The sequence below is a fragment of the Saimiri boliviensis genome, chromosome 10 (assembly GCF_048565385.1).
Source record: "Saimiri boliviensis isolate mSaiBol1 chromosome 10, mSaiBol1.pri, whole genome shotgun sequence".
In the NCBI taxonomy this organism is placed as follows: Eukaryota; Metazoa; Chordata; class Mammalia; order Primates; family Cebidae; genus Saimiri; species Saimiri boliviensis.
Genome location: NC_133458.1, coordinates 82,874,674 through 82,902,022, shown reverse-complemented (window position 1 = coordinate 82,902,022; position 27,349 = coordinate 82,874,674). Strand labels below are relative to the sequence as shown.

The 27,349-nt window shown below is 38.5% G+C and overlaps 2 protein-coding genes across 4 annotated transcripts in view; one reads left to right on the top strand and one right to left on the bottom strand.

Annotated features, from left to right (window-relative positions):
- BZW2 (basic leucine zipper and W2 domains 2) overlaps positions 1-3,537 on the bottom strand; it is a 66,829-nt gene extending 63,292 nt beyond the window's left edge. Inside the window, exon 1 of the mRNA XM_039472614.2 lies at positions 3,436-3,537. The gene's annotated coding sequence lies outside the window, so the exon portion shown is untranslated. The remainder of the gene's footprint in view (positions 1-3,435) is intronic.
- A 387-nt stretch (positions 3,538-3,924) lies between these two features.
- ANKMY2 (ankyrin repeat and MYND domain containing 2) overlaps positions 3,925-27,349 on the top strand; it is a 50,966-nt gene continuing 27,541 nt past the window's right edge. For all 3 annotated transcript variants that reach the window (XR_012512154.1, XR_012512155.1, XM_003938667.3), the window contains exons 1-4: positions 3,925-4,213; positions 13,964-14,028; positions 23,014-23,152; positions 25,126-25,224. Coding sequence is in view for 1 of the 3 variants with exons in the window: in XM_003938667.3 (XP_003938716.3) it covers positions 4,147-4,213; positions 13,964-14,028; positions 23,014-23,152; positions 25,126-25,224 (370 nt within the window). In the remaining 2 variants the exon portion in view is untranslated. The remainder of the gene's footprint in view (positions 4,214-13,963; positions 14,029-23,013; positions 23,153-25,125; positions 25,225-27,349) is intronic.

The window sequence follows — 27,349 nt, the reverse complement described above, 5'->3', positions numbered from 1 at the left end:
ATATAACCATAATCAACTTCAAACCCAAAAAAAAATTACAATTTCTTAATATTATCAAATATTCAGTCAAGAAAAAGTCAAATGTTAAGAACACCAGTACCCTGAAAGATGTAATACTCAAAAATGCAATAAAAAGGCAACATTGTCTTAATGTAGAGACCTGGAGATCAGGGGCTTTAATGGGGTAAATCTAGGAATGGCATGCCAAATTTCTAACATATGCATAGGAACAATTTTTCTTGGTTGATAGCATTCATCAGAATGTCAAGAAGCTTGAGATCCAAAACATTTAAAGACTTTTTGCCTCTGGTTATGATTGTGTGTGCTTAGTGCCACCTCACCTCACATTGCCAGGAAGGATTAGTCAAGTAGGAAAACAAATCCACATAAAATAACTTAGAGATCAAACTGAATTCAACTCAGCTGGTACTGAGCATACACTAAGTGCAAGACACTGGGTTAAATCATGAGAAACAAAGATAATTTCGACCTAGTTAATGTACATTCTAGGATGAGAAGAGACCAAACAGATTAATAATAATAACTATAATAGAATGTGATGAGAAAGTGCCTGCTTTAGTTATTTTCATGGAGATCCAGATGAAGAAGCAATGTCAATTTAGCTGGTGTAGGGGGTGGGGGCAGAAAAAGGGGTTGCTAGAATCCATAAGAAGAGAGAATTAAAGCCTGCCAGTAATGATACCAGCAGCCATGTTGCATATCAATATCCTCCATACAAAGATTTTACTTATAACCCTTGCCAAGAGACATGAATAAATGTATTTACTAGCATGTATATTTCCCTTACTGGATAGAGAGGGAGAGATGAACATGAAAGCTCAATAAAAGAGGTTTTGTTTAAATTGTGTCTGTAAAGTTGAATAGTTCATCAGATCTGGAGAGGAGATTCAGTGAAAAGGGAAGGGAAGTCATTCCAGGAGGAGAAAAGCAGGAACAAAGTGGTGGAAATTATTGGCAGGCTAGGGAACAAGCAGAGTGGTGACCTTAGAGCCCGGTGTATGGGAAGGCCCAGATGACTGGAAATGCCTGCTGAGACCACTGGTGGACTGGAACCTTCCAGGACAGATCTAGCCCTCTATTCTGTGGCCAGAGGAGAGCCGTTCACAAGATGACAGATGCTCAATGTTTATTGAACTGGTAGTTCCCTGAATTAGCTAGAAGGAGACAGGTGGGAGAGAAGCAGGCTATTTAAGATGCACTGCAATAGGTCTAGAGTGCTAGTAGTAGAAAAAGATATGAGAGGACACATACAACATTTCAAACATTTCAGGAATCATTATTCCAATTCTGGCTCTGACATTCCTAATACGGGATCATGGGCAAATTATTTCCCTTCGTTTTTGTCCTCTTATTTGCAGAAATGGAGATAATACTGGCTAATTCCTGGGTTGTCATAACACTAAAATAATTCTATGCAAAGCATCTAGTAGAATATCTAGCAGACTAAATAATATGAAGTAGCTATTTTACTATCGATAAAACTTCTTTGATGTGAATCTATTTTACTATGCTCATTATCTATCTTATTCCTACATTAAATATTTACACTGTACAAAACTACTAATGTAGTCAATCCATCTAATGAACAATGCCCATTAGGCATCTGTTTCTAGACATTTAAACTCAACATGATCTATTTGCATTTCTAGGTAGATATTGGATTCTCTTTAAATGTTACTGTCCCTAAATTCACTGGCCATGTATTCAGAGAGAACTAAATACCAACCAGGTGTCATAAGGCATCAAGAAAATAGATAGTAAGCTGCTATCCTCGAGGAACTGACAACCCCAGTGAGACAAACAGGTGTGACCTTCAAGTAACCATGGCCCAGATTTGGCACAAGAGATGGAAATAGTAGCCATGAAGTACCCAATTCTGTGTACGCATCTGCTGGTAAGATGCTAAATCACATGTTCCAGGTTACTACTCAAGCGTTTTTTTAGGTTTGTGGGTTTCTTCCGCATGATACTATGTTATAAATCAAGTAACTCTGGCACTAACAGCATTACAAAAGATTGGTCACTCACAGAAAAGCCTTACTACTTGTTTGAACAGCCACATCATTATTAAAACATCATCCAACAAAAGTATCTTTGTTATACACTGAGATGAATAATTTCAAACCATTTTCATGTAAGATGCTCTGGCTCAGATCTGCCCCAGTTTAGAGTGGGAAAACAGCTGGAGTTTAGGAAAGATTTTTGCTAAAGGCAGCAAATAATGATAAACATATTCCAGGAGATTTCAGATGTATTAGTGAAAGCTTCACGCAAAATGAATGCTTAAGGCCAGAGGAAAATGCCTTTCACTTTTTGTACAGCACTATGAGAAGAAACAGTGGTCCTGGGGATAATTAAAAAAGAAAAACACCTACACAATTATTTAAATATTTCTCTTTGACACATACACGTCTCTTTGCACACACTTACTGAGAGAAACATCAATAGTACTCTGCAGGGAAACAACAGTAAAACATAAACACTAATTTGCAAAGAAACTTTCATTGATGATGTAAATATAAACGTGCACCCTGGAGAAATGACTGATTCCCACATTTTAGCAAGCAGGTCTTCTTTCTAAATACACGCTTGTATTTACCCCCATCTACCTATAGTCGAAGCTCTAGGCTACATATTACACTTGAATGAAGGTTGGATTAAGAGGCTAATCTAAGGCTATATATAGGCAGCAACACCAATTTAATCTCCGCCCTCTCCAACCTCCCCACCCTCCATTCCCTATTTCCATAAATCTCAAGATCTGAGTTACAAAGGGAACTGAGAACTCTAGCAGAGCAAAGAGGCCTTTCCCTCTCCCTCCCCCAGACTGTCTCTCATAAACGAAGTATTAGTGCAAGTGTAAATTGTTTCTAAACATCCTTAACAGGCGGCATAGGGCCATCAGGTCCGGTTTTCTTACACAGCTTCCACAGAGGCCAAGGAGATGACAAGTAGTGGGGAGGGCGAGGATCACCAACATAAAAACTATGCTCTCCCAAGTCTATTCTCATCAGGCACTCACTCGCCCCTAATGGGGCGCTCTCCTCCCCACCCCTAGCCCGAGCCCCGGCCCCAGCCTGCCCCGGAGCCGCGTCTGGCGGTGCCACGCACGAGACCATGTGCACCCGCCACTTCTCACCGCGTGGCTGGCCCCCGCCCGCCAGCCCGCGGTCCCAGGGTCTCCCGGGACGGCCAAACGAGGCTAGTCTAAGGTCTTCATCCTGGGGCACTGATACCCCGTGCGCGCGGTGATGATGAGGTGGAGCGAGGGCTTCTCCGAGACGCAGGAAGCCGCCCCGGGAGGCACACGCTTCCTCCCCGCCAGCTCCGGCTCTGTGGAAGCCCCTGAGGGGCGGCAGTCGCGGCTCTCGCAACCCTCCCGGCACCCCCTGCCTCACCTAGGCAGCTTCTCACCTGTCCGAGGAGGTAGCGACGACGCGCAAGGCTGGGGGCTGCGGCGATTCGTGCAGCGGCAGCGACGGCAGCGGCAGCAGCGGCGGCAGACAATGGAGGAGTGAAGGACAGACACATTGACATAGACACACGGAACCCGGCGCAGTCCCGCCTCCCGCACCGCCCCCGCCTCCCAGCCCGCCCCCCACTCGGACCGCGCCACTCCCGGGGGCATGGTGGAGATACAGCGACAACCGGGGGCCTCTGCACGCCCCAGAAAGCCGTCGCTGAACATAGAACCACTAGCTAGGAAATTATTCAATACTACACTTGGCCAAATATTTAAAGCGGGCAGGACAGGGGTACGGAACGTGTAGGAGAAATTTAATTCCCCCCTCCGGATTTCTGCATTTGGTTTTTCCCTCCCAGGTTGCTCCAATGGTGGTCTCTCGCTGCCGCCTCCTGCGGCTCCTCCTCCTCGGCCGGCCCAATGACAGGCGGCGGGCGGTGACTGCCGCGCGGCCTGCAGAGACTGCCCGCCCGGCTCGCCGGAGCTCGCCCGCTGTCCGCCTGCCCGCTGGAGGGAGGAGAGAAGTGGAGCGCTTCCGCCGTTGGCTACTCAGTGTCTTGGTCTCAACTTGCCTCTTTGCGTCCGGCGTTCCTAATACAGACGCATCGTTTCTTTTTTAATACTTGCTAAGACACAGAATAACCTTCAAGCTGGCGGGACCAATGGTTCACATAAAGAAAGGCGAGCTGGCCCAGGAGGAGAAGGAGCTGCTGGAAGTCATCGGGAAAGGTATGGGAGCTGGGCTGCAACGCGGGCGCTGCCGGCCTGGCCGGGGGGCGTGGCGGGGCCCGGGGGGCGCCCCTGGCCTGGGTGGCCTTTGGCTGCGGTTCTGCAAGGTTGGCAGCCTGGAGCCGGGAAAGAGGTTTCTCCCTTTGGTCTGGGACGGGTTGCGGGTCGGACAGGGGAGGTAGAAGCAGTGCTGGGACAAGAGAGGTAGTTACAGAGGCTCGGCCTCTAAATCCGCCTTCGGAAACGTACGGATTTCCACACCCTATCTTAGATTAATGCGAGCGTCCCGGGGCGTGGGCCCCAGTGTGTGCCTTCTTCACTGCTTCCCGGGGATTTTGACCACGGTGGGTCCTGGTGGTTTCAGGTTCTTAGGCGGGTGTCTAAAGCGCCCTTTAGACTTCCGCAGGCCGAATGATCTGGATACTTTGCTGCTCCCCGCCCCCGCTTGGGAGTGTACGGCGCCCTTAGGGAGAGGGGTTCTTTATAAGGGCACAGAACTAGGTCTGTAATTTGCTGCACTGAGACTTCCGCATCCAGAGCCTCCCTGGCTTCCATAAGCCCCGACAACCACAGGAACCCTAGAGAGACGAGGGAATTGGCCAGGCGTCCACACCCACCCCTCGGCCCACGTTGCACAGCAGCGACTTTCTCATCGCGCTCCCCCGCGCTTTCTGGTCCACTCTCCCCACGCGTGCCCCACTTCCTCTCACTGAGTCCCATCAGGGAGCCCCAAAGAGGAGCCAGAAGCCGTATTTCTCCGCAGTCCCCGAGTGGACGTCCCAGAGGAGTTCCCTGCCGAGTCCCGTTACCTGGCAGGTGACATCAGCGTGACTGCATGCTTCTCCTGCACCCTCACAGCGCGGGGCTGGGGATACCTGGGACTGCGGGCATAATTAATGTGGTGATTTTAAACGCAATAATAATATAGCCGTGTCTGCCCTCGAATGGCAGAGATTCCAGTCTTTGCAGCATAGGGCTTCCTAGTTTCCAATTTTATTTACTTAGTAGCCAGGCCAAAATGTGGAATCCTAGACAATAAGGCAGACTTATTCTTCATAGCGACAAGGAAACTCAAGGAAAAAAAATTCAGGTTTGAACTCAACAGGTGCTGATGAGCTGAGCCCACCAGACCTGATCTCAACTATTCTAAATCAATCATAGTTACATCTATCAGTGATGTTTTCTTTGCCTGGAATTTGGGGATTTGGGTTAGAGTTTTTATTGTTGTACTACTGCATGGTTCTCTCAGACCTATTTGTCATTTCAGTCTTTCGGTTCTTCCTGTCTCTGGGTAATTTCTCCCTGCCTTTGATGGCTCCCGCGTTCATTTAAGCAAACATGCAGGTTCTCGCTGTGTTCCAGGTACTGTGTTGGGCCCAAAGGAGACAAATGATCAATTCACAATCCACCAGGGACAAAAATTCTTTTAAACCTAACAGAGCTAGTACATGTCCTCTCTTTTTTTTTTTTCTCTCCCTCTCTCTTTTGTTTGTTTGTTTGAGACAGTATCTCACTCTTCACCCAGGCTGGAGTTGCAGCTCTTTGCAGCCTCCACCTCCCTAGTAGCTGGGACTACAGGTGTGAGCCACCATGCCTGGCTACTTTAAAAGTTTTGTTTGTTTGTTTGTTTGTTTGTTTGTTTTTTGGTAGAGATGGGGGTCTCCCTGTGTTGCCCAGGCTGATCTTGAACTCCTGGACTCAACTGATCCTCTGCCTCAGCCTCCCGAAGTGCTGTGATTACAGGCATGAACCAGAGCCTGGCCCATCATGAGTTCTCTTAAAAGTGGAAAATAGTGAGCAGTTTTATAAATTGAGTCTCTGACAGGGGAGAAAGGATTCCTTGGATACATTCTCAGGTGTCCACTAGTTTTTATTTCAAAGAATATATAAACTTGAATGAATGTGCATTTATTCTGGTTAGTGCTGTGGTATTTCTGGGCTCACATGGTACATCGAATTGCCTGAGTGCACTGATGCTTTCATTGCTTTAATTGACCCACGCCAATGAGAAAAGAACTGATGTGGACCTAGAATGTGATGCCTTCTTGTCAAATGAAGGTTTGTGGGACATCACTTGCACTCACAAAGAAGAGTAATGGGCCAGGCACGGTGGCTGATACCTGTAATCCCAGCACTTTGGGACGATGAGGTGGGCGGATCACGAGGTTAGGAGATCAAGACCATGCTGGCTAACACGGTGAAACCCAATCTCTACTAAAAATACAAAAAAAAAAATTAGCCAGGCGTGGTGGTACGCACTTGTAGTCCCAGCTACTCAGAAGGCTGAGGCTGGAGAATCGCTTGAACCCAGAAGGCAGAGGTTGCAGTGAGCCGAGATTGAGCACTGCACTCAAGCTTGGGTGAAAGAGCAGACTCCATCTTAAAAGGAAAAAAAAAAGAAAGAAAAGTAATGGGAGAATGGGAGATAGGAGAAAAATAACCATAGCCAACGTTTACTGACTATTATCGCCAGCCACACATAATTTTAAGTGCTTTACACATATTAATGCATTTAATGTTGATGAGCCAGGAATTAGTTTTAAGCTGTAACAGTATGAGAGACAGCATGGGCTAGTGGTTAACCATGCAGGCCTTGTTTGAAATTCTAACTCATTTACTGGTGATGTGGCCTTTGGATGAGTGACTTTTCCTGAGCCTCAAGTCCTCCATGTGAAAAATAGGAATAATAATAATACCTACCTCGAAACATTGTTATAAGGATGAAAAGAGTTAGTATAGTTAAAGCATTTAAAGCACTGCTTATGTTTGAGATAAATATGGTAATCTTTACTTCATAGGCAAGGAAACTGAGGAACTGGGGAGTTAGGAAATAGCATCAAATAGGTGAGTAGCAGAGCAGAGGTATCACAGGGCTTATAGGCAGTAAATAGGCTGCACTTAAAAACAAACTAAACAAAATGTGAAACCAGCACCATAGCAGTCCATGGAGTATTCACTCTGAGAAGTCATTTAGGTTTACCAAAACAGCATCTGTCAAGTTAACTCAGTTTTAAATGTTACTGATTTTGTAGTTTTGTATGCATTAAATTTAAAATAAATTTTTATTTTATAATTGAAGAAAAATCATAAGCAAAGTTTATATTTCTGCCAAAAATAGCCTTCTTTTTCTTTTCTTTCCTTTCTCTCTCTGTCTCTCTTTTTTTTTTTTTTTGAGGCAGAGTTTTGTGCTTGTCTCCCAGGCTGGAGTGCAGAGGCACGATCTCGGCTTACTGCAGCCTCCACCTCCTGGATTCAAGTGATTGTCCTGCTTCAGCCTCCTGAGTAGCTGGGATTATAGACACCCACCACCACACGGGCAAATTTTGTACTTTTAGTAGAAACCAGGTTTCACCATGTTGGCCAGGCTAGTCTTGAACTCCTGACCTCAGGTGATCTGCCCAGCTTGGCCTCCCAAGCATTTTTTTAAAAAGTGGGTGAAGTGAGGGGTTTTTTGTTGTTGTTGTTGTTGTTGTTTGCTTTCATACATTTTTCAACTTTGAAAAACTCTAGACTAGATAATAAGTTCTAGTACTTGGAACTAATTAACTTTTCAGCAAAATCTGGCCTGGCATCTGAAACAATCTAAAATGAACTTGGCAAATATTTAAGTGATTCCCCACCTGCCAGCCACTGCTCTCCAGAAATTAGCAGACTATAAATGGGACTTTTTATTTATTAGAATGCCAAGAAGTTCCAGATGAAAATGAAAATCTGTTTCCAGCATACCCATTTAATAGTTAAGACAGCATTCATTTAACAATATGTAAGAGAAAATTGAAATCACTGAACTGTGTTTAATTGGCTTACATTACTTGTAGAGTGACCCATTCTTCTAAGCTTTGATACCTTTTTCATTAATCTCTGAGCAAGCACTATTGTGAAATAAATTAAACCTTTTTCAAGGTTATGAGCTAGATGATTTTCCTATTACTTATTTAATAACTGAAATTCCTGAGCTCACTGTTGGTAACAAGAAAGTGATATATTTCCTATTTTTTAAATCATATCTGTGTAAAAGAAGCTATGAAACAGGTTTGGACGATAGAGTTTTTCTTACCTACTTTATTGAGATGCAATAAATTGCACATATTAAGGCACACATTTTTTTAATCAATTTTGATTTGAACATACATCTGTAAAACCATCACTAAGATCAACGTAATGAACTTCTCTATCACCCCCCAAAAAGTCCTTATACCTCTTTGTAATCTGTCACTACTTTCCCCCCCCAGCTGCAGGCAACCACTAACAGATTTCTGCCTCTTGATTAGATTCTATTCCAGAATTTTATATTAGTGGAATCGTACAATAAGTATCCTTTTTTTGAGAGAGGGGACCTGGCTTCTTTCATTCAACATTATGATTTTGAGGTTCATTTGTATTGTGTGTACCAGTAGTATGTAGCTTATTTTCTTCTTTCATTTCCACTGGAAGGATATATTATTATTTGTGCATCCATTTACATGGATGGACAATTGTTGTTTCCAGTTTGGGACTATTGAAGTAAGATCCTGTTCTAAGGTCCTATGTAGTTAATAATACTTCTAGTGACTTTATGGTTGAGAAACATTCAAGTCTGCTTATAACCAATTATAGTACAGAGTTCAAAGAAAAAATTAACTTAAAATATATGGTTACCATTAGTTGTATGGCCGGACAGGTTATGCAACCTAGATGGGCTTCATTAGCTCTTTTAGATACTCTCAGTGTTATACCGTGCTCTGTAATACTAATTTAAGATCATTTTGTTACAAAGTCTAAAAATAGATATGAGTAGGAGACCTTTTAGAAACATCACACAAAGTCACTATTTCAAAGTACGTGTTATAATTAGGTGGCTCACACCTGTAATCCCAGCACTTTGGGAGGCCAAGGTGGGTGGATTACTAGGTTAAGAGATCAAGACCATCCTGGTCAACATAGTGAAATCCCGTCTCTACTGAAAATACAAAAAAATTAGCTGGGCATGGTGGCGTGTGCCTGTAGTCCCAGCTACTCGGGAGGCTGAGGCAGGAGAATTGCTTGAACCCGGGAGGCGGAAGTTGCGGTGAACCGAGATCACGCCATTGCACTCCAGCCTGGGTAACAAGAGCAATACTACGTCTCAAAAAAGAAAAAAAAAAGTCTCCACGTTTAAAATATATTTACAGCTTCGTATCTATGATTATATCAAAATTTATATCCACATGTTGTTTCAAGATTAAGGCACTTTAAACATTTTTATGTGATTTCGCTTATACGTAAACTCTAAGCACTATAACAACAAAGCCAAACAGATTTCTAAATCCTTAACTTGATTATATAGTTTTAAAAATATCCATGTTTGTGGATTCCAGTAAGTAATGATTGAGATCCAGCTGGGCACAGTGGCCAAGCCTGTAGAGTGACCCCTCTGTGCTTTGGGAGGCAAAGGCAGGAGGATCACTTGAATCCAGGAGTTTGTGACCAGTCAGGGTCTCAACATAGTGAGACCCCATTTTTACGAAAAATGTAAAATTTATCTGGGTACAGTGGCATGTACCTATAGTCCTAGCTACTCAGGAGACTGAGGCAGGAGGATTGCTTGAACCAGGAATTCAAGGCTGCAGTGAGCCATGTTCATGCCACTGCACTTGGGCCTGGGCTATGGAGCAAGGCCTTAGATCTAGAAAAAATTAAAATAATAGTAGTAAACAATGATTAAAATCTATACGTATTTGAATCTCATTGTTGTGTGATGAATTGCTGAAAACGGAATGTTTGTTTCTCCTGTTGTGTTTGTTTTGGCTACATCTGCTTGTCTTCGGTAGAGAACCGTGTTCCCTATCCAGATATTGGAAATGTCATGAATTATACTGTGCTTCTCTGAATATAAAATAAAAAGAAGATATAATAAAGGCTTATATGTGTGTGCTCCAGCTTAGAACAAGTCCCCAGTACTCTTCAGATAACTATGGGATGGATACTATTGTCCTTATTTCATAGATATGGAAACAGAGTTTTGCAGGTCTATTTATTTATTTATTTACTTACTTATTTTTTTTTGAGACGCAGTCTCACTCTGTTGTCCAGGCTGGAATGCAGTGGTGCAATCTCTGCTCACTGTAACCTCCAGCTCCTGGGTTCGAACAATTCTCCTGTCTCAACCTCCTAAGTAGCTGGGATTACAAGCACGCACCACTACACCCAGCTAATTTTTGTATTTTTTTTTCAGTAGGGACAGGTTGCATCATGTTGGCCAGGCTGGTCTTGAACTCCTGACCTCAGGTAATCCACCTGCCTTGGCCTCCCAAAGTGCTGGGATTACAGGCATGAGCCACCCCGCCCGGCCAAGTTTTACAGACCTTGTTCCACTTTATAGTATTCCTGAAAAAACTCTCATGTGGTAGAAGAGCGCAGTACCACTAAGAATATCATTCTTTTTGAGACAGGGTCTCATTTTGTTGACCCAGCTAGAGTACAGTGGCATGATGATAGCTCACTACAGCCTTGACCTCCTGGTCTCAGGCAGTCTTCCCACCTCAACCTCCTGAGTAGCTGGGGCTACAGGTGCATGCCACCACACCTGGCTAATTTTTCAGAAATTTTTTTGTAGAGGTAGGGTCTCAGTATGCTGTCTATGCTGGGAAAATATTATGTATATAATTTCTTCTCTCCTAAAATGCTTGTTCATCCAGATAAAGTGATCAGTCCCACCCTAATGAGGCAGGTTGTGCTGTATTTTCTTCTTTGTTTTGAGCAATTGGAGAAATTCTCTAAAGGGAAATAAATCGCTAATTATTTCATTAGTTTAGGTCTGTTGTTTCTTATCTCCAATGAAGGTAAATGTTGGCTCCTTGCACATTCCTTCTTATAGTACTCTATCTTCCACCCCCAGCAGTTTGTTAAATCAGATTTAACGTATTTCTTTCCCAGAATAAAGCAATTAATCTTTTAAACTTACTTGTAAAATATTATTTAAGTCTACTATGGACAGTAGGAATGACATAAAGTAAAAATCCTTCTGTGTGAGCCATGTGTTTCACATTTCTATGCTATTCTGGACTTTCTATAATTTCCAACTAATGTCATTACATTGTGAACACCAAATTGGAAATCATCACACTTTTTCCTCTTGGAGTATTTTGCTCATCCATGTTCCGAATCTATTTTTATTCTCTAGAAGCCCAGTCTGTTTCAGATTATTTTTCTCGTTCGAGTCCCTGCATTTCAAAAGGCTAACCTTAACCTGTTGAGTGACATGTGTGTGATTGTGTGTGTGTACAAGTGTAATGTAATAAGATATATCTGTTTGGTCTCTGCCCCTGGCTCCTAAGGCACACCTCCTAAAACCCTTATAATCTGAGCAATAGGGGTGCTAGGTGCATCTTTTGTTCTAATATTTGGTCGTTGACCCTGGTTCCTGACACAGAGTTCCTAAACCCGTGGAATTTTCTGGGTGTTAGGAATGTCTTTTGTTCTAATTAGGTGACTGTTGGATAGCTTCAGGATGGGGGCTGGTCATGAGAAAGTCCAAGCCATGATTAGAAAGTTCAGACTTTCAACTCGACTGCTCCCCTGCATCTTTAGGAAAGGGAGAGGAGCTGAAGACTGACTTAATAATAGATCACATCTATATGATGAATCTGGTATAAATATTGCGGAACTACAGGTTGCAGACAGCTTCAGATTGCTGAACTCATGGAAGTTCTTAGAAGAAAGAGTGCCTGGAGAGAGTGTGGAATCTCCGTGGCCTGTGCCACATACCTTGCTCTTTGCCCCTCTTCCATCTGGCTGTTCATCTGATCCTTTGTAATATTTTTTGCAATTGATGGGTAAATATTAGTAGTGTTTCCCTGAGTTCTGTGAGCTGTCCTAACAAATTATGGAATCTGAGGAGGGGATCATGGGAACCCGGATCTATAGCCAGTCAGAAGCACAGGGGGTTATGATTGGCATCTGAAGTGGGGACAGTCTTGTGGACTGAGCCCTTGACCTAGGAGATCTAACTCTAACTTCTGGTAAACAGTGTTATAAGTGAGTTAAATTATAGGAACCTCATTAGTGTCCAGTGGAGAATTGCTTGGTATATATGGAGGAGACCCCCATATATCTGGTATCAGAAGTGAAGGATTGAAACTACTGAGTGAGAGTTTAGTAGGAGAAAACCATTTGTTTTCCATTATACATGCATCATCTTTAAAATATATTATTCCCTTACAGAATATGTTAACTTAGATTGTTGGCCATTGGACAAACATCTTAGAGAATTATCAGCTTGTTCTCTAATGAGAGCCAAATGTTTATGATCTTAATCCCGATTCTACTGTTTACATGTAGCAGGCTTTGACATGCTCTTTACCCTCTTCCCATAGTATTCCCCCTTTCCTGCAGAAACATCTCCTGGGCAGATAGAAAAAGATAGAGAATAACTTTGGTTCTGAGTGGAGAATGGGATTTGGATGAAACATCTTCCTCAAGTGAAACTGGGGTACAGGGTTTTTTGCTCTGGTTTTATTCTTCCATAAAGATTTTTGAGAAAGTCTCTAATGAGAAGCCACAGGTATGAATAAGGTTTCATAAGGAACTGGCTTGCATGCTTTTTTTTTTTTTTTTTTTTTTTTGCACACAAAAGCTTTGCCTTCTCATAACCATTCAGCCAGTGATACTAACTGCTTTCAGATGGAATACAGGGTCAGAAAAATGCACTCTTTATAAAAAATAGCTGCCATCATACTCCAGGGACATGTAGATCATTCACTTGACATTTTCCCAGCAGAGCTGTTTCTCTATCTCTCTAGGAGACATTTTTTTTTCTCCTCTGTTGGTGAGGGGAACTCAGGTGACTTACTTAAGAAGTGGGTCAGAGAGAAAGAAGCATGCTAATCTTTATTTTGCATTCCACCTTTAACTCTAGAAGGCTAGTAGAATTTAGCACATTCTCACACTACAAGTCTAAATTTAAAGAGAGGAAATAATCTGGCTGGGATATTCACCTATTCTTTCATGTTCTTTTATAAGGAGAGGCTTATCTCAGCCTTTTTTCCTGAGCACATTCAATTTCATCGTTCTCTTCCCAGTAAAACCAGAAATTTCTTGGCAGAATGTATGGCTGGCTTATACTAATAATAATAGCAACATTCTCTCCTGCAAGTATGCTTCTGTCATTATGCTTTATAGAAGACTGGAAAAACCTGACAATTGTGGCCCAATTATAGCTTATTTCCAAATTTACAGAGGAGTGACCTTCAGGTTTACATTAAATGACTTTCAGGGTGGTGAATACTGATCATAGAGCACTTTTATATAGTACTAGGCATTAAAGATACATTTCACCTAAGTTTTTCCAAAACCAAGCGTTTTATTATAAATATGCCTTCAATTCACAAGATATGGTGCTGACAGATTATATAAATACTGACTGCATTTTGAATTCCAAGTATTACATTGAGTGGAATTTAAGCTTCAGATGGTGATTTGGATTAGATGCCCTTTAAGATTTTTTTCAGTATTAAGTCTTACTCTTTGTGGTCACTGTATTGCTGCCAAAAGGAAAATGTGGCCAATTTAATATACTTTAAGGTCTGTGAAAATAAAAACAAGATGGAGCTATTTTTGTCTTCTATAAATCTATTCTACTGGACAATTACTTTGTAAAATAAATAGTATGTGATTGGATGTTTCATTTCTTAGCAACCTACCCTGACTAGTCTTAGTTTTACAGATAACTTCTTAAAGTTTATTTCCTTAATGTTAAATAACCCTACTTTTCATGTTTTTTTTTTTTTTAAGGTACTGTACAAGAAGCTGGAACATTATTATCCAGCAAGAATGTTCGTGTCAACTGTTTGGACGAGGTAAAATTTTAGAAGTTTAATAAAGGATTTTACTCCCTATAAGAATAGATAATATATCAAATCTGTTAATACAAGTTTTTTTTCTAGCACTTATGCTCATGTTATACTAATAATTCCTAAACAAAATATAAGCAAATAGGTTGTAAAAGACAAATAAGTATGTAAAAGTTATTTAAACTTATTAGTATTCAAATAAGTGCTAATAAAGTCAAAATCATATTATTTCTTGTCTAGCATGGGGGAAAAAATGAACTAAAAGTCCAAAGATGTAAAAGATGCTAATGGTTAAGTGTAAATCGATGTACTATTCTGTAGAAAATTTTGGAATATGTATCTATTTTAACTGCATATGTTCTTTGATCCAGCAACTTCACTTCTAGGGAAAGTTAAGTGAACCTAAACTCAATTTCCTAGAATAGTTGCTTCTAAAATACATTTTGGAAATAATGGTAACATCTGAGCGTTACAGTAGCCATTGGTCATGTGTGACCATTAAATTCTTCAAATATGGAAAGTTTAACTGAGGAAATGGATGTTTATATTTCTTCATTTTCCTTCGTTTCTTTCATTTATTAGCAGCTTTTATTGAGATATAATTAATATGCAAATAAGCTGTACATATTTAAAATGTAAAATTTATGGAGCTTTGACATATCGCTATACCTATAAAACCATCACCAAAATCAAGATAATATATCCATCACCTCAAAGGTTTCTTCATACCCTTTTGTAATCTTTCCTTCCTGCCCTTCCCCACCCACTCCTGCAGAAAACATTAATTTGCTTTTAGTCACAATATGTTAGTCTGCATTTCCAAAAAGTTTATATAAATGAAATAACACAATAAGTACTCTTTAATCTAGCATCTTTTACCTAGCATAGAGATTCACCCATGCTGTAGGATATAGTATTCCTTTTTCTTGCTGAGTAATTTTTTTATTGTTTGTGTATATCATAATCTTTTTATCTATTCAACCGCTGATAGAGTTTTTGGGTTGTTTCCAGTCTGGGGACTATTACCATAAAGCTTCTAAGAACCTTAATGTGCGAATATTGGTATGCGAATGTGTTTTTATTTCTTTTGAATGATGTATCTTTTCTTTGGGTTGTAGTTTTTATCTTTCTGTATTGGATTGTTTTTTATTGGGTGTTAGATATTGTAAATTCTGCCTTGTTGGGTGCTGTATGATTTTGTCTTTTGATAAGTACTCCTGAGCTTTTTTAAATGAACACGGTTAAGTTACTTGAAAGCAGTTTGATTATTTTAGTTCTAGTTTTTAATTTTTGTTAGGTGGTACTAGCGAAGTGCTCTGTGAAGGATTTTTTCCTGGTGCTGAACTAAGACACTTCCTTGTTCTCTGTGCAATGTTCTCAGATGCTTGAGATTTTCAAGCCTGGATGGTGGGAACAGGCACTCTTCCTGGCCCCGTGTGAGCTCTGGAAGCTGTTCCTTCTAATGCTGTCAGCTAGTTCTCTGCCCAGGCTTGGGTAGTTTCCATAAATGCTTGTGTTGATCAGTACTCCAGCCAAACACTCTGAAGAAACCCTCTGTAGATCTTTAGAATTCTCTTCCTGTGCAGGTCTCTTCTCTCTTTTACTCTTCCTGGGAACTTAAGCCAACTTGGTGACCCTGGATGCCCAACTGCATCACCTCAGTGCAGTCTGCCAGGCTCAGTCTGGATGACCTCTCTATATACTGTAACCTAGAAATCCTGTTAAGGTGATAAGCTAGGCAATTGTAGGAGCCAATTCAGTTGCTTTCCATGCCTCAGAAATCACATGTTTTGTTGCCTGACTGACTGTGTCTTGCAAATTGTTACTTTATATATTTCATGTGTTTTTCTGTTATTCTAGGAAGAAGATAACTCTGGTTCTGTTACAATATCTTGGCTGGAAGTACCAGTTTCTAATTTTGTTTAATTTTAATTAATTAGAAGTTAAAATTTAAATAGCCATATGTGGCTAGTGGCTACTATATTAGATAGCACAGTCTAGTGCTAAAATGTTACTTGAACTTCAGTTTCTCACGCAAAAGGGAAAGGGGTTCTGTTAACTCTTTACCCACATGTGGGTAGCAAAATTAATATCAGACAAAATAAAGTTTAAAGCAACATATATGAATCTTCTCTCTTATATATTAAATTAATAATCCACCAAGAACATAATAGCCTTAAGCCTTTTATTATAACCTTATCAGCTATAAACAATGAGGCTCATAAAGAAAAATATGATAGTGCGCAAAGGAGAACTCTGTGAGACCATAATAGCACCTTTTAGAAACTAACAGATTAAGTAGAAAAAAAGTAACTCAGAACAGAAAATTTGGATAACCCAATTAACAGTAAATGGACTGTATATTAGCAGAAAAAATTAGTGTATCTTCTTTTTTACACATAACATTGATAAAAATTAGTCCATGTATTATACTGTTTTGTAAAGGAAATTGTAGCTGATTTCACGCAGCTTTGCTAAATGTAGTATAATACATTTGAAAAGAAACAAAAATGTAATGCAGATAATGAAACACATATCTTGGAATTTGTTTTTTTGACTCTAAATAATGCTCATGTTAACTAAGATATAGAAATAAAAATTGCCTACTGTTTACAACTGAAAATACAACATTTATCAAAAGCTTTGCTTGGTGGCCAAAGTGATACTCAAAAGAAGTTTTGTAATGTTTATTATTCTACTCTTAATCTTTGTGGTGTTCTGAGCTTTCAATTCATGAAATTATTAAAAGAGTAAGTATACTAAAAAAAAAGAGATGATTTATAAAAAAATAAAACAAATAAAAAAATTTAAAAGCAGATTAACATAAGCAACAATATGAAAAAGATAAACTGGAAATCATCAAAATTAAAAACTTTTGTGTTTCAAAGCATACCACCAAGAAAGTGAAGACAATGTACAGAATGGGAGAACAATTTTACAAATTATATCTGATAAGGGACTTGTAACTAGAAAATATTAATAACTCCTATAACTCAATAATAAAAAATTTATGACTCAATTAAAAATGAGCCAAGGATCTGGATAGACATTGCTCCAGAGAGGATACATAAATGATCAATACATAATAAAAAAAGGCTGAACATCTTTAACAATCAGGGAAATGCAAATAAAAAGCACAGTGAAATACCAGTTCATATCCACCAGGATAGTTATATTCAAAAAGGTGGTACAGCAGGTATATTAGGTAAAGAAATTGGAGCCCTCATACATTGCTGGTGGGAATGTAAATTGTGTAGCCACTTTGGAAAATAGTCTCACAGTTCTTCACATACTTAATTAAATGTGGAGTTACCATATGACCCAAAAATCCTATATAAATACTTAAGAGAAATGAAAGTATATATCCACACAAAATTTTGCATATGCAAATGCATGTTTATGACAGCATTATTCATAATAGCGCAAGGTAGAAACAACCCAAATGTTCAACTGATGAATAGTTCGACAAAATGTAGTGTAATCCTACAATGGGTATTATTCAAGATGAAAGAAATACTGATATCTGCTACAATATGTGCAAACTTTGAAAACATTAATGCTAAGTGAAAGAAATCAGTCACAAAAGACTGCGTATTTTAGGATTCCATTTATACAAAATATCAAAAATAGGCGAATTCATAGGGACAGAAGGTAAATTAATGGATAACTAGGGCTGGGTAAGGGAGTCGGGGGAATGACTGCTAGTGAGTATGGAGTTTCTTTTGGGATGATGAAAATGTTCAAAAATTGATTGTGGTGATGGCTGCATAACTGTGAATATATTAAATCTGTTTATTTGTACAAATTAAGTGGGTAAGTTGTGTGGTATGTAAATTGTATTTCAATAAAACTGTTAGGAAAGAAAAAAAAACAGTAAAAATTAATCAAATTAAAACCAAAATATAGATACAACTTGGGAAGTACAAGCAAGAAAACAACATGTATAAACAGTAAGGAGAAAGGAAAAGAGAAAGGGAAGGACTTGGGAGGGAGGGAAAAAGAAAAACATAACTGCAATAATAAAGAAGATTGTCACAGCTTGTATGCCAACACATTTCAAAATCCATATGATCTTTGTAGAAGAATTAAAACGGACATATTAATCTCATGTAGAAGTAAAAAAACTGATGTGGGTGTGCTGACTTCAAGTGATTGGCAGCACTTTCGGAGGCCGAGGCTGGCAGATCACCTGAAGTCAGGAGTTCAGGACCAGCCTGGCCAACATGGTGAAACCCCATCTCTACTAAAAATACCAAAATTAGCTGAGTGTGGTGGCGGGCGCCTATAGTCCCAGCTACTCAGGATGCTGAGACAGGAAAATCGCTTGACCTCGGGAGGCGGAGGTTGCAGTGAGCCAAGATCATGCCATTGCTCTCCAGCCTGGGTGACAGAGTAAGACTCCACCTCATTTAAAAAAAAAAAAGAAGAAGAAGAAGTAGAAAAACTGTAATCAAGGAAAATGTGTGTATATATTTTGAAATCTCACCTTCAAAAGCTGCAATCCAGAGTAAGCTTTACCAAACTTTAAGGACCAGTTAATTCTCATTTTACACTAGTTATACCATTAGCTTAGAAAAAGATGGGAAGAAACTCAACTCATTTATTTAATAAGGCTGGTATAATGCTGATGCCAAATAGTAAGAAGTTCCACAAAACTATGGACCCAATTCACTTTATAAATACAGAGGCAAAAATTCTAAAAATGTTAGCAAGTTGGTCCAGCCATCTCTTAAAAGGATTATAAGACATCATAAACAAGTAAGGTTTTCCCAAGAATGTTAGGATGCTTCAGTTTCAGAAAATCTTTCAATGTAATTCACTGTATTACAGAATGAAAGAGAAACAAATAGGATCATCTCAACAGATGCTAAAATGTGTATTATAAAATTTAATAACCTTTCATGGTATAAACGAACAAATTAGGATAGAATGATTCTTCTGTAACTTGACAGGTTAGCAGAAACCTTCCACAAACATTAGCATCATACTTAATGTTCAAATAGAAGTACCAGGATCAAGACAAGAAGCTTCCTGACATGTTCCTGAAGATTGTGAGTGGGCTACAGACACACTTGGCCTCTGTGATGATCTTCAACACAGCACGTTCTGCACATTCATTCCCTTTACCTGGAGCATTCTTCCTGTAGTTAATTGCATTCCTTGCCTCCCCAACTCCTTTCAGGGCTTTGTTCAAGTGCCGCCTTCTGGAATGTCCTCTTTAAAATAATAGTCTTCTCTTTCCCTCTGACACTACTCCCCTTTACTTAATGTTATTTTCCTCTAGCACGTGGATCCCCATCCACCTAGTCATCTGTACTGTAAGTTCCAGGGACTTAGACTGGGAGGCATGGAGTTTGCTTATTGCTACCTCCAATGTATAGATCAATGCCTGACATATATTAAGCACTTATTAAATATTTGCTGAATGAATGGATGCTGCATTTAATGACATAGAATTGCAATATAATAGCCTAATTCTGATGAATTCTTTGACTTAAGAATTATGGAAGAGGACCTTTATTTTTAAGGTGATTATATCTAAAGAATTGTAGAAGCTTGTTTCTCATGCAACTCAAGTAAGCAGACTACCTGCAGGGTTATCTTTGGGAAATCACAAGGATGCGAGGATTTTTAGTCTTACGTATCATTGAATCTAAGATGCCATAGATTTAAAATTTCATCTAGATATTATTTAAATGAGAGGAGTGGAAACTGATGGTGATTTGTGAGATTTGAGTAAAGTGAAACTCAATTCTGAAGATTTTAAATATAAAAATGAGATGCATCTTAGAATTGATGAATTACAGTATAACATTTTATGAAATCACTACCTTTATAGTTTGAGTAGAGATGGACATTTATTATTTTACTATTCTGTCTGATACTAAGTTATTTCATCTTTACAACTGTAATATAACATTTTAAATTAACTTGCATCATGTATTTTGAACATGGGAATATTTTCTTGTACTTCTAGTAGATAAGCAGTATTGTTTCAAATTATTTTCTTTTCTGGATATTTCAACTATAAAAATAATAGAATAAATAGAACATTTATAGCATGGTGGTTTTATATCTCTATGGAGCATCAAAATTTATTAATATTATCTCTTTTTACTTTGCCCATGGAAAAGTTTTTATAAATAACGTGGTACTAAAACCAAGATAATGCATAGTAATAATTGCAGTCAAAATTTATAATTTCCTTTGTATTCTAAATTCTTATAACACAAAATTGTACTAAGATAGGAAAGTACATGTGATACCCTCTTTGAAAAATCAGTGTAAATTAGTTACTTATCAACTAGTTTGGTTTCTAATACCCATGACCATCTCATCTACCATAGCACTGAAATTTGACATGGGAAAATCATATACCTGCATTATAAACATGACAAAAAGAGGATGTTCAGAAATGGCACAGCAGATGATATGATTGGGATAGATATTTACCTTTTGTTGTTTATTTATTTATTTTTGAGACGGAGTCTTCCTCTGTTGCCCAGGCTGGAGTGCAGTGGTGCGATCTCAGCTCACTGCAAACTCTGCCTCCTGGGTTCAAGTGATTCTCCTGCCTCAGCCTCCCGAGTAGCTGGGACTATAGGTGCCTGCCACCATGCTTGGCTAGTTTTTGTATTTTTAATAGAGACAGAGTTCCACCATGCTGGTTAGGCTGGTCTCAAACTCCTGACTTCAAGTAATCTGTCTGCCTTGGCCTCCTAAAGTGCTGGGATTACAGGTGTGAGCCACCACACCCGGCCAGTATTTACCTTTTTGGAAAGAAACTCTCTCATTGGTTTGCTCTAAAAACCAATTTCTGCTAAGGTGACAGCTGGTAAACCAAAAAGAACAAGCAAGAAAGAGAAAAGAGACAGGGAAAATCTTTTTTTAATGAGAGGAAAGGGAGTAGTAGGAGACATGATGACACGTAAATGGGCAGAAGTGATTAACACAAATGATAGTGAAAACACAGACACACTGAAAATAAGGACAGTTGGCGATGTGAGACTCTAAAGCTTTCTGTATCTCTTTTGCTCTTAAGCAGATTATCACATTCTGTTGAAAGTTTTGTGTTTTGTTTTATTTTGTTTTGTTCTTTTAAAAAAACTTCAGAACCCTTCTGTAGACTGGAGACTATTCATTCTCAGAGCTAGAGAGCCTCTTGTAGGATTGCTGGGTGATTGACTGCCCACCTATTCTGGATAAACAGAAAAAAACTAACTTGCTAGTGAAGTCTGGATCCTAAAATCTGTAACAGAAACAGCTGTTTCCTTCTTTGTGGTGACCTTTCTGATGGTACTGTGTCCTTTCCCTGCCACCTTTCAGGCTAGACATTAGCTTCTTAAGGACAGTTATATCATCCTTTAGGAGCTATCACCCTAGTCATGCTCGCAATATGTTTTTCTCTCATTTAAAAGTTAGAGGCCATGCAGTCCATTCCTATTCCCTTAAAGCACCCCATTGGCTGGCTCTGTACAATGAGATTGGCTCACACTCACCCACCCACTTCTAACATAGTAATATTCCATCTCTATAGAAACACCCAACTAAGGGAGTGTTAAAAGTTATCATCTGCTAATCATTTTTCCATTCTTACTGTCAAGAAATGCCCATCGCTTCCACGGAGTTGCCTCTTGTGCAGCCAACTGAAAGATCCCAGCCTCTCAATCATCCCTGTCTCCACAACCCTCTGAGCGTAGTGCGTACTGTGTTAACAAGATGATGACTTATGTTTGTAGTAATAATCTGGAAGCATGAAGAATAATTCACTTTATGTTAGCATTCTAAGCTTCACTAAGGTAACAGATTATATGTTTTACAGAAGTTTTCATCCAAAACAACTTTGATATTTTGGCACTTACAGAACAGCTCATCCACTTATCTACCAAATAATAGTAGCACCTAGGACATAAAAAGTTGGATGTTTCATTGGATATGCACAAAGCCTATGGAGACAAAACAGTGTAGCCTAAATACTACCAACCATTTTGCAATATATATACAATCACATGCAATCAAATCATATGTGTGATCAAAATATATGTGTGATTTGACTAAACGATGTAGCCTAGGGTAAATACTAGGAGCCATTTCTCCATATTTATACAATGACATATAATCAAATCATAGGTATGGTCAAAATATATGTGTGATTTGGGGGATCATGGTTTTCAAAAATAATACTACTATAATGTGCATTTCCTGTACCTTTTCTTATTGACAATAATTTGTGAAAATTTTTCCAATTCAAGGCTGGGCGTGGTGGCTCATGCCTATAATCCCAGCAGTTTGGGAGGCCAAGACAAGTGGATCATCTGAGGTCAGGAGTTCGAGACCAGCCTGACCAACATGGTGAAACCCTGTTTCTTAAAAAAAAAAAAAAAAGAAAAAGAAAAATTTTCCAGTTCAGTAGATACAGGTGAAGTCATTCATTTAATATACCTTCATAATGTCCTATGTTATACATATACCATCGTTTTTTCAACCTTCCCCTTGAGAGGCATTGCTTGAGATTTTTCTTCTTTTAAAAAAATGTGTGTGTATCTGTTTGTTCATTTGCTTTCTGAGAAGGTAAGTATGTTTAGAAAATTTGGGTTTCAGTCCCTTCCCCCAACATTATTAGTCATGTGTGGTTGAGCAAGTCTTCTGTGAATCTTTTTGCTAATCTGTAAAAAAACATCTCCGGTAATAAAACCATCTCTTTTCCTCAGAAGTTTAATGAAGGTCCAAGTGTAGCAGTAAATATAAAAATACATATTATAAAGACCATCTTAATTAACTTATATTCATTTTATGTTTCACCATATTGGCCAGGCTGGTCTCAAACTCCTGACCTCGTGATCCACGTGCCTTGGCCTCCCAAAGTGCTGGGATTACAGGCGTAAGCCACCATGCCTGGCCCCTCATTTTATGTTTCTAATTGCAGAAATTGTTCATAGGTATGGAAAAGATAAAACAGTAATATTAATACTTTTTCCCTTTCTATTAAAGAATGGAATGACTCCTCTAATGCATGCAGCATATAAAGGAAAACTCGATATGTGCAAATTACTACTGCGACATGGAGCCGACGTAAATTGTCATCAGCATGAACATGGATACACAGCTCTCATGTTTGCTGCACTTTCTGGTGAAGTTTTAGTATTTACTCTATTTATAAATATTAGTTACCTATATGAACTTGTTATAAGTACATATATACTAATAGATTAAATTCATTTTTTTTAAGTATTTTAAGATCAAGTTTTATGGAAAGGAATGATGGGAATTGATTTTTGAGAAGCTACAATGTAGGAAATAAATTATATAGTTAATTTGGTGATCTGTTTCTTTTGTTATTTAAATCAATTGATTCTTTATGTGGACAACATTTTGATGGAATTGAGGAACTGGTTCTGTTTTTCTTTCAAGTTACCTCCTTTGATATTCTATATCTTTATATTTTCAAATGTATGGAAACCTCTTTGTTCCCTTTATCAAACAGATTCTGTGATAGAACTATCTGTTTACCTCACTGGCATTTACATACTAAATATGATGAGCCATTTAGAAACTTACTCTGATTTGTATCATTTATTATTTGCTGAATAAAGACAATTTAGAAATACTGTCTAAAATTAAATGGGGTTATCTGTAATTGGTACAGCTCTTTGAAAAATACAGAAGTAATATAATATCCTTGTACTTTGAATATAATAATCTGTATTTTCATAATTCTGGAACCTAGAAGCATTTCTAAGTATTATATAAAACATAGAAGCCTAAAAGGACAATTTTGACCAATTTAATTACACAAAAATTTAACATTTTCATTGGTAGAATATACCATAAATAGTTAAAATACAAATGAAAAACTAAAAATATTTATTTTATGTCTTAAAGGATTCTATTGTTAAATATAAAAAGTTCTTTTAGCCGGCCACAGTGGCTCACACCTGTAATCCCAGCACTTTGGGAAACCAAGGTGGGCAGATTGCTTGAGTCCAGGAGTTCAGGATCATCCTGGGCAACATGGTGAGACCCCATCTCTCCCAAAAATACAAATATTAGCTAGGCATTATGGTGCACATCTGCAGTTTCAGCTACTTAGAAGGCTGAGGCAGGAGGATTTTTGAGCCTGGGAGGCAGAGGTTGCAGTGAGCCAATATCATGCCCCTGGACTCCCGCCTGGGTGACAGAGTGAGACTCTGTTGCCCCATCTTATAAGAAAGAAAGAGTTCTTATAAATCAGTAATAAAAAGAAAAATACGCAGTAGAAAATTGGACAGGAAACAAAAGAAATACAATCAGCTGATCATAAAAACATTTTCCACAGTAATCAAAGAAATGCCAATCAGAACAATAAATTATTTTTTAGCTTATTATACTGGCAAATGCTAAGAAAGAGCTATAAGGCTCAGGAACTTCTTTACACTATGTTGGGCAGTACCTGTCACTCCAGCCTTGCTGGGTGGCAGCCTGGCAAAATGCATTTAAAATATGCGTAATATTTGATCTAGTAGTATTTCCCAGGAACTGTTCCTAAGGAAATCGTAATTCAAACTTGTGAAAATGAATGGAAAATACTTTTCACTGAGTGTAGTTCTTAATAGCAAAATACCCGTAATGACTATGTTAGTAGACGAATGTGAATAGAATAACATGTGTATCTTTAGATAGAAAAAGGGTGTAGAAAGATAGATTCCCCAATGGCTTATAGTTATTCCAGAGCCAGCAGGGTATGAGGAATGGGAAGGGTAGTTGATATTAAAGGGGAATCATATTTATTGTATCTCTTTTTAAAAATTTTTTGGTATGTGTATTTTGATTTCATACTAAGTGTTACCTCTAGGAAAACATACTTCATTTTGCTTAAAAAAGCGATATTCAATTCCGTACTGCTTTTTGTATTGCTTGATTTGTTTTCCAGAAAATAAGGTTAATTTCTAAGTAGGTTCTGTAGCATCTTATTCTTTACTGTAATTATGATTCATGTTTTAAAAGAAAATGAAAATATCTACCTGGCAGAAACCTAGGGGAAGACAGGGAACAGAGAGTTTAGAAGGGGATGTTTAAATTGTGTCCACCTTAACATTAACAGATAGGTTTCCTTTAAAACTCTAGGTAATAAAGACATCACATGGGTAATGTTGGAAGCTGGTGCAGACACAGATGTTGTCAACTCCGTGGGAAGAACAGCAGCTCAGATGGCAGCCTTTGTGGGTGAGATTTTGCTGCAATTTTACATTAGATTATACCCCAAATTTCTCTTGTGGGGAAAAAAACCACTTTGCTTCTCATGGTGAAAATATTATCGTGTTGCTTTTAAAAAACTAAGTACAGTCCACTGTAACTTAATGAAACACCTAGTGACTTTTTGGAGAAAACAAACAGCTATTTTGAATTTCTACTTTTTGGAATACAGAGAGTAGTGGGGCCATTTTAATTGCACACAAATGCTTATAACATGTATATTTTATGTCTCTAATAGAAGTAGCTAAACCTAATGTTTGAGAATATGAACAGTGAAGTCAGTAATCTCAAGTTAAATTTTGGCTGTGCTATGTAATAACAAAGTACTTAATAATTCTGACCTTCACCTTCCTCATGGTAAAATGTTACACGGTTATTGTGAGGCTTAAAAGAGGTGATAGACCTGAGCTTTCCATGTAACACTAAATAAATGTCATTAGTTACTGTTGTTAGTAATTATTACAACAGTGACATAACTCTTAGGATTCCTAAGAGTGATTGATTGTAATGTACAACTACTTCATTATCATTTTCATCAACCACAGACATTTGTGTGCCCAATAATTCTTGGCATGTTAATCCACTTATTTGACAAAATGTAAGGAAAGAGTGGGAGTGAATTCTTGATCTTTGGTATTTTGAGGCCATTGAATTGATGGTGAAGAGACTCCGTTGAGAGAAAAGCAAAGATAGCAACATGTGATTTATTGGAAATGCCATAAGTGGCCTTATAGGGACTAATAATTCATTAAATAAATAGTGTTCACAATCTATAAAGCAAGCATCACTGTAAGTGTCTTGGTTATAGTGATAACAAGACAGAGGCTGTTCATGCTTTCATGGCACTTAGAGGGTAATAGCAATGACAAACGGTGCGAAAATACATACTCCAAGGTAGAACTTAAGAGCTCCATAAATTTACATAGGAGAGGAGGATCTATCCCATTCAAGGGGGTTTTGAGAGAAGTCAAGCTCAGATACAGTGGAAATTAGGATGGAGAATGGTAACCGAATATTATGTTAAATTTTATGACATTTTCTTGAAACTACTAGTAGTAGCTGCCATTGATTAAGCCAGACACTCAGTGCCTTATGACAGCTTTTTCTGTTAGAAGAAATTTTCTTATTTTAATTTCAGGATTTGAGAAAAGTGTGGCCTTGTGTAAGCTTCAGAGAAATCTTTTAACTCCCATACATACGGGCCCCAAGTTGCCCCCAGCTCAGTTCTAAGCTAATTTTGATGGTGTCACTGGGGAAAAGAACACTAAGGTAGGAATCTGGAGACTTGAACTTTAGTTCATGTATACTGATAATTAGTTACAGGATCATGGGGCAAATTCATTTACCTCCATAGGCCTCAGTTTTCTAATCTGTATACAAAGAAGCAGGGTAATTAAGTGATCTCTGAATTTCTATTTAACTGTACAAGTTTTTATTATATCCACAATGTAACAAAATAGGGCTCAGACAGAGGTAAAATAATTATCCCAAGACCACAGGTCTGGAAACAGAGGAGTCTCTTGTTTCAGGCATTAATATGATACTCCTTGCTTTTTCTTAACACTGTAATACTAACAAAATTCTCACTAAGGTAGAAATTGTTTATAATCCCATCCTAAGATAAGAGTAATGTTTTCATTCCATTTTAATCTATTTAGACTAATTTCACAGACAGAAAATTACATTGCACCCTTCCAGTTGTTACTGTATTTTCCAAATAATTAGCCTTTAAAAAAGTTCATTCTCTTCTTTTTGTTTCCTTGAAGTGGATCAGTATGTATACATGTGTACATACATATATAAGGTTTTTGTCATTCTTTAAAAATGCCATCCATCACACAGCAGGTATTGTGTTGTGTTTTTCACTTACTAATACATCATGGAAGTTCCTCCCATCTCAGTAGGTATAATTCATTTCCTTCAACAGCTACATGATATTCCATGATATAGGTGTTCCACAGTTCAGTTAGCTCTCCCTTATTGACATATTTTACAATTTTTAACCACTTTTCTACAAATAATGTAATATTCATCCCTGATCTTATATTTTTTACAAGTTAGTACCTGAATATTTTTTACATGTTAGAACTTTAAT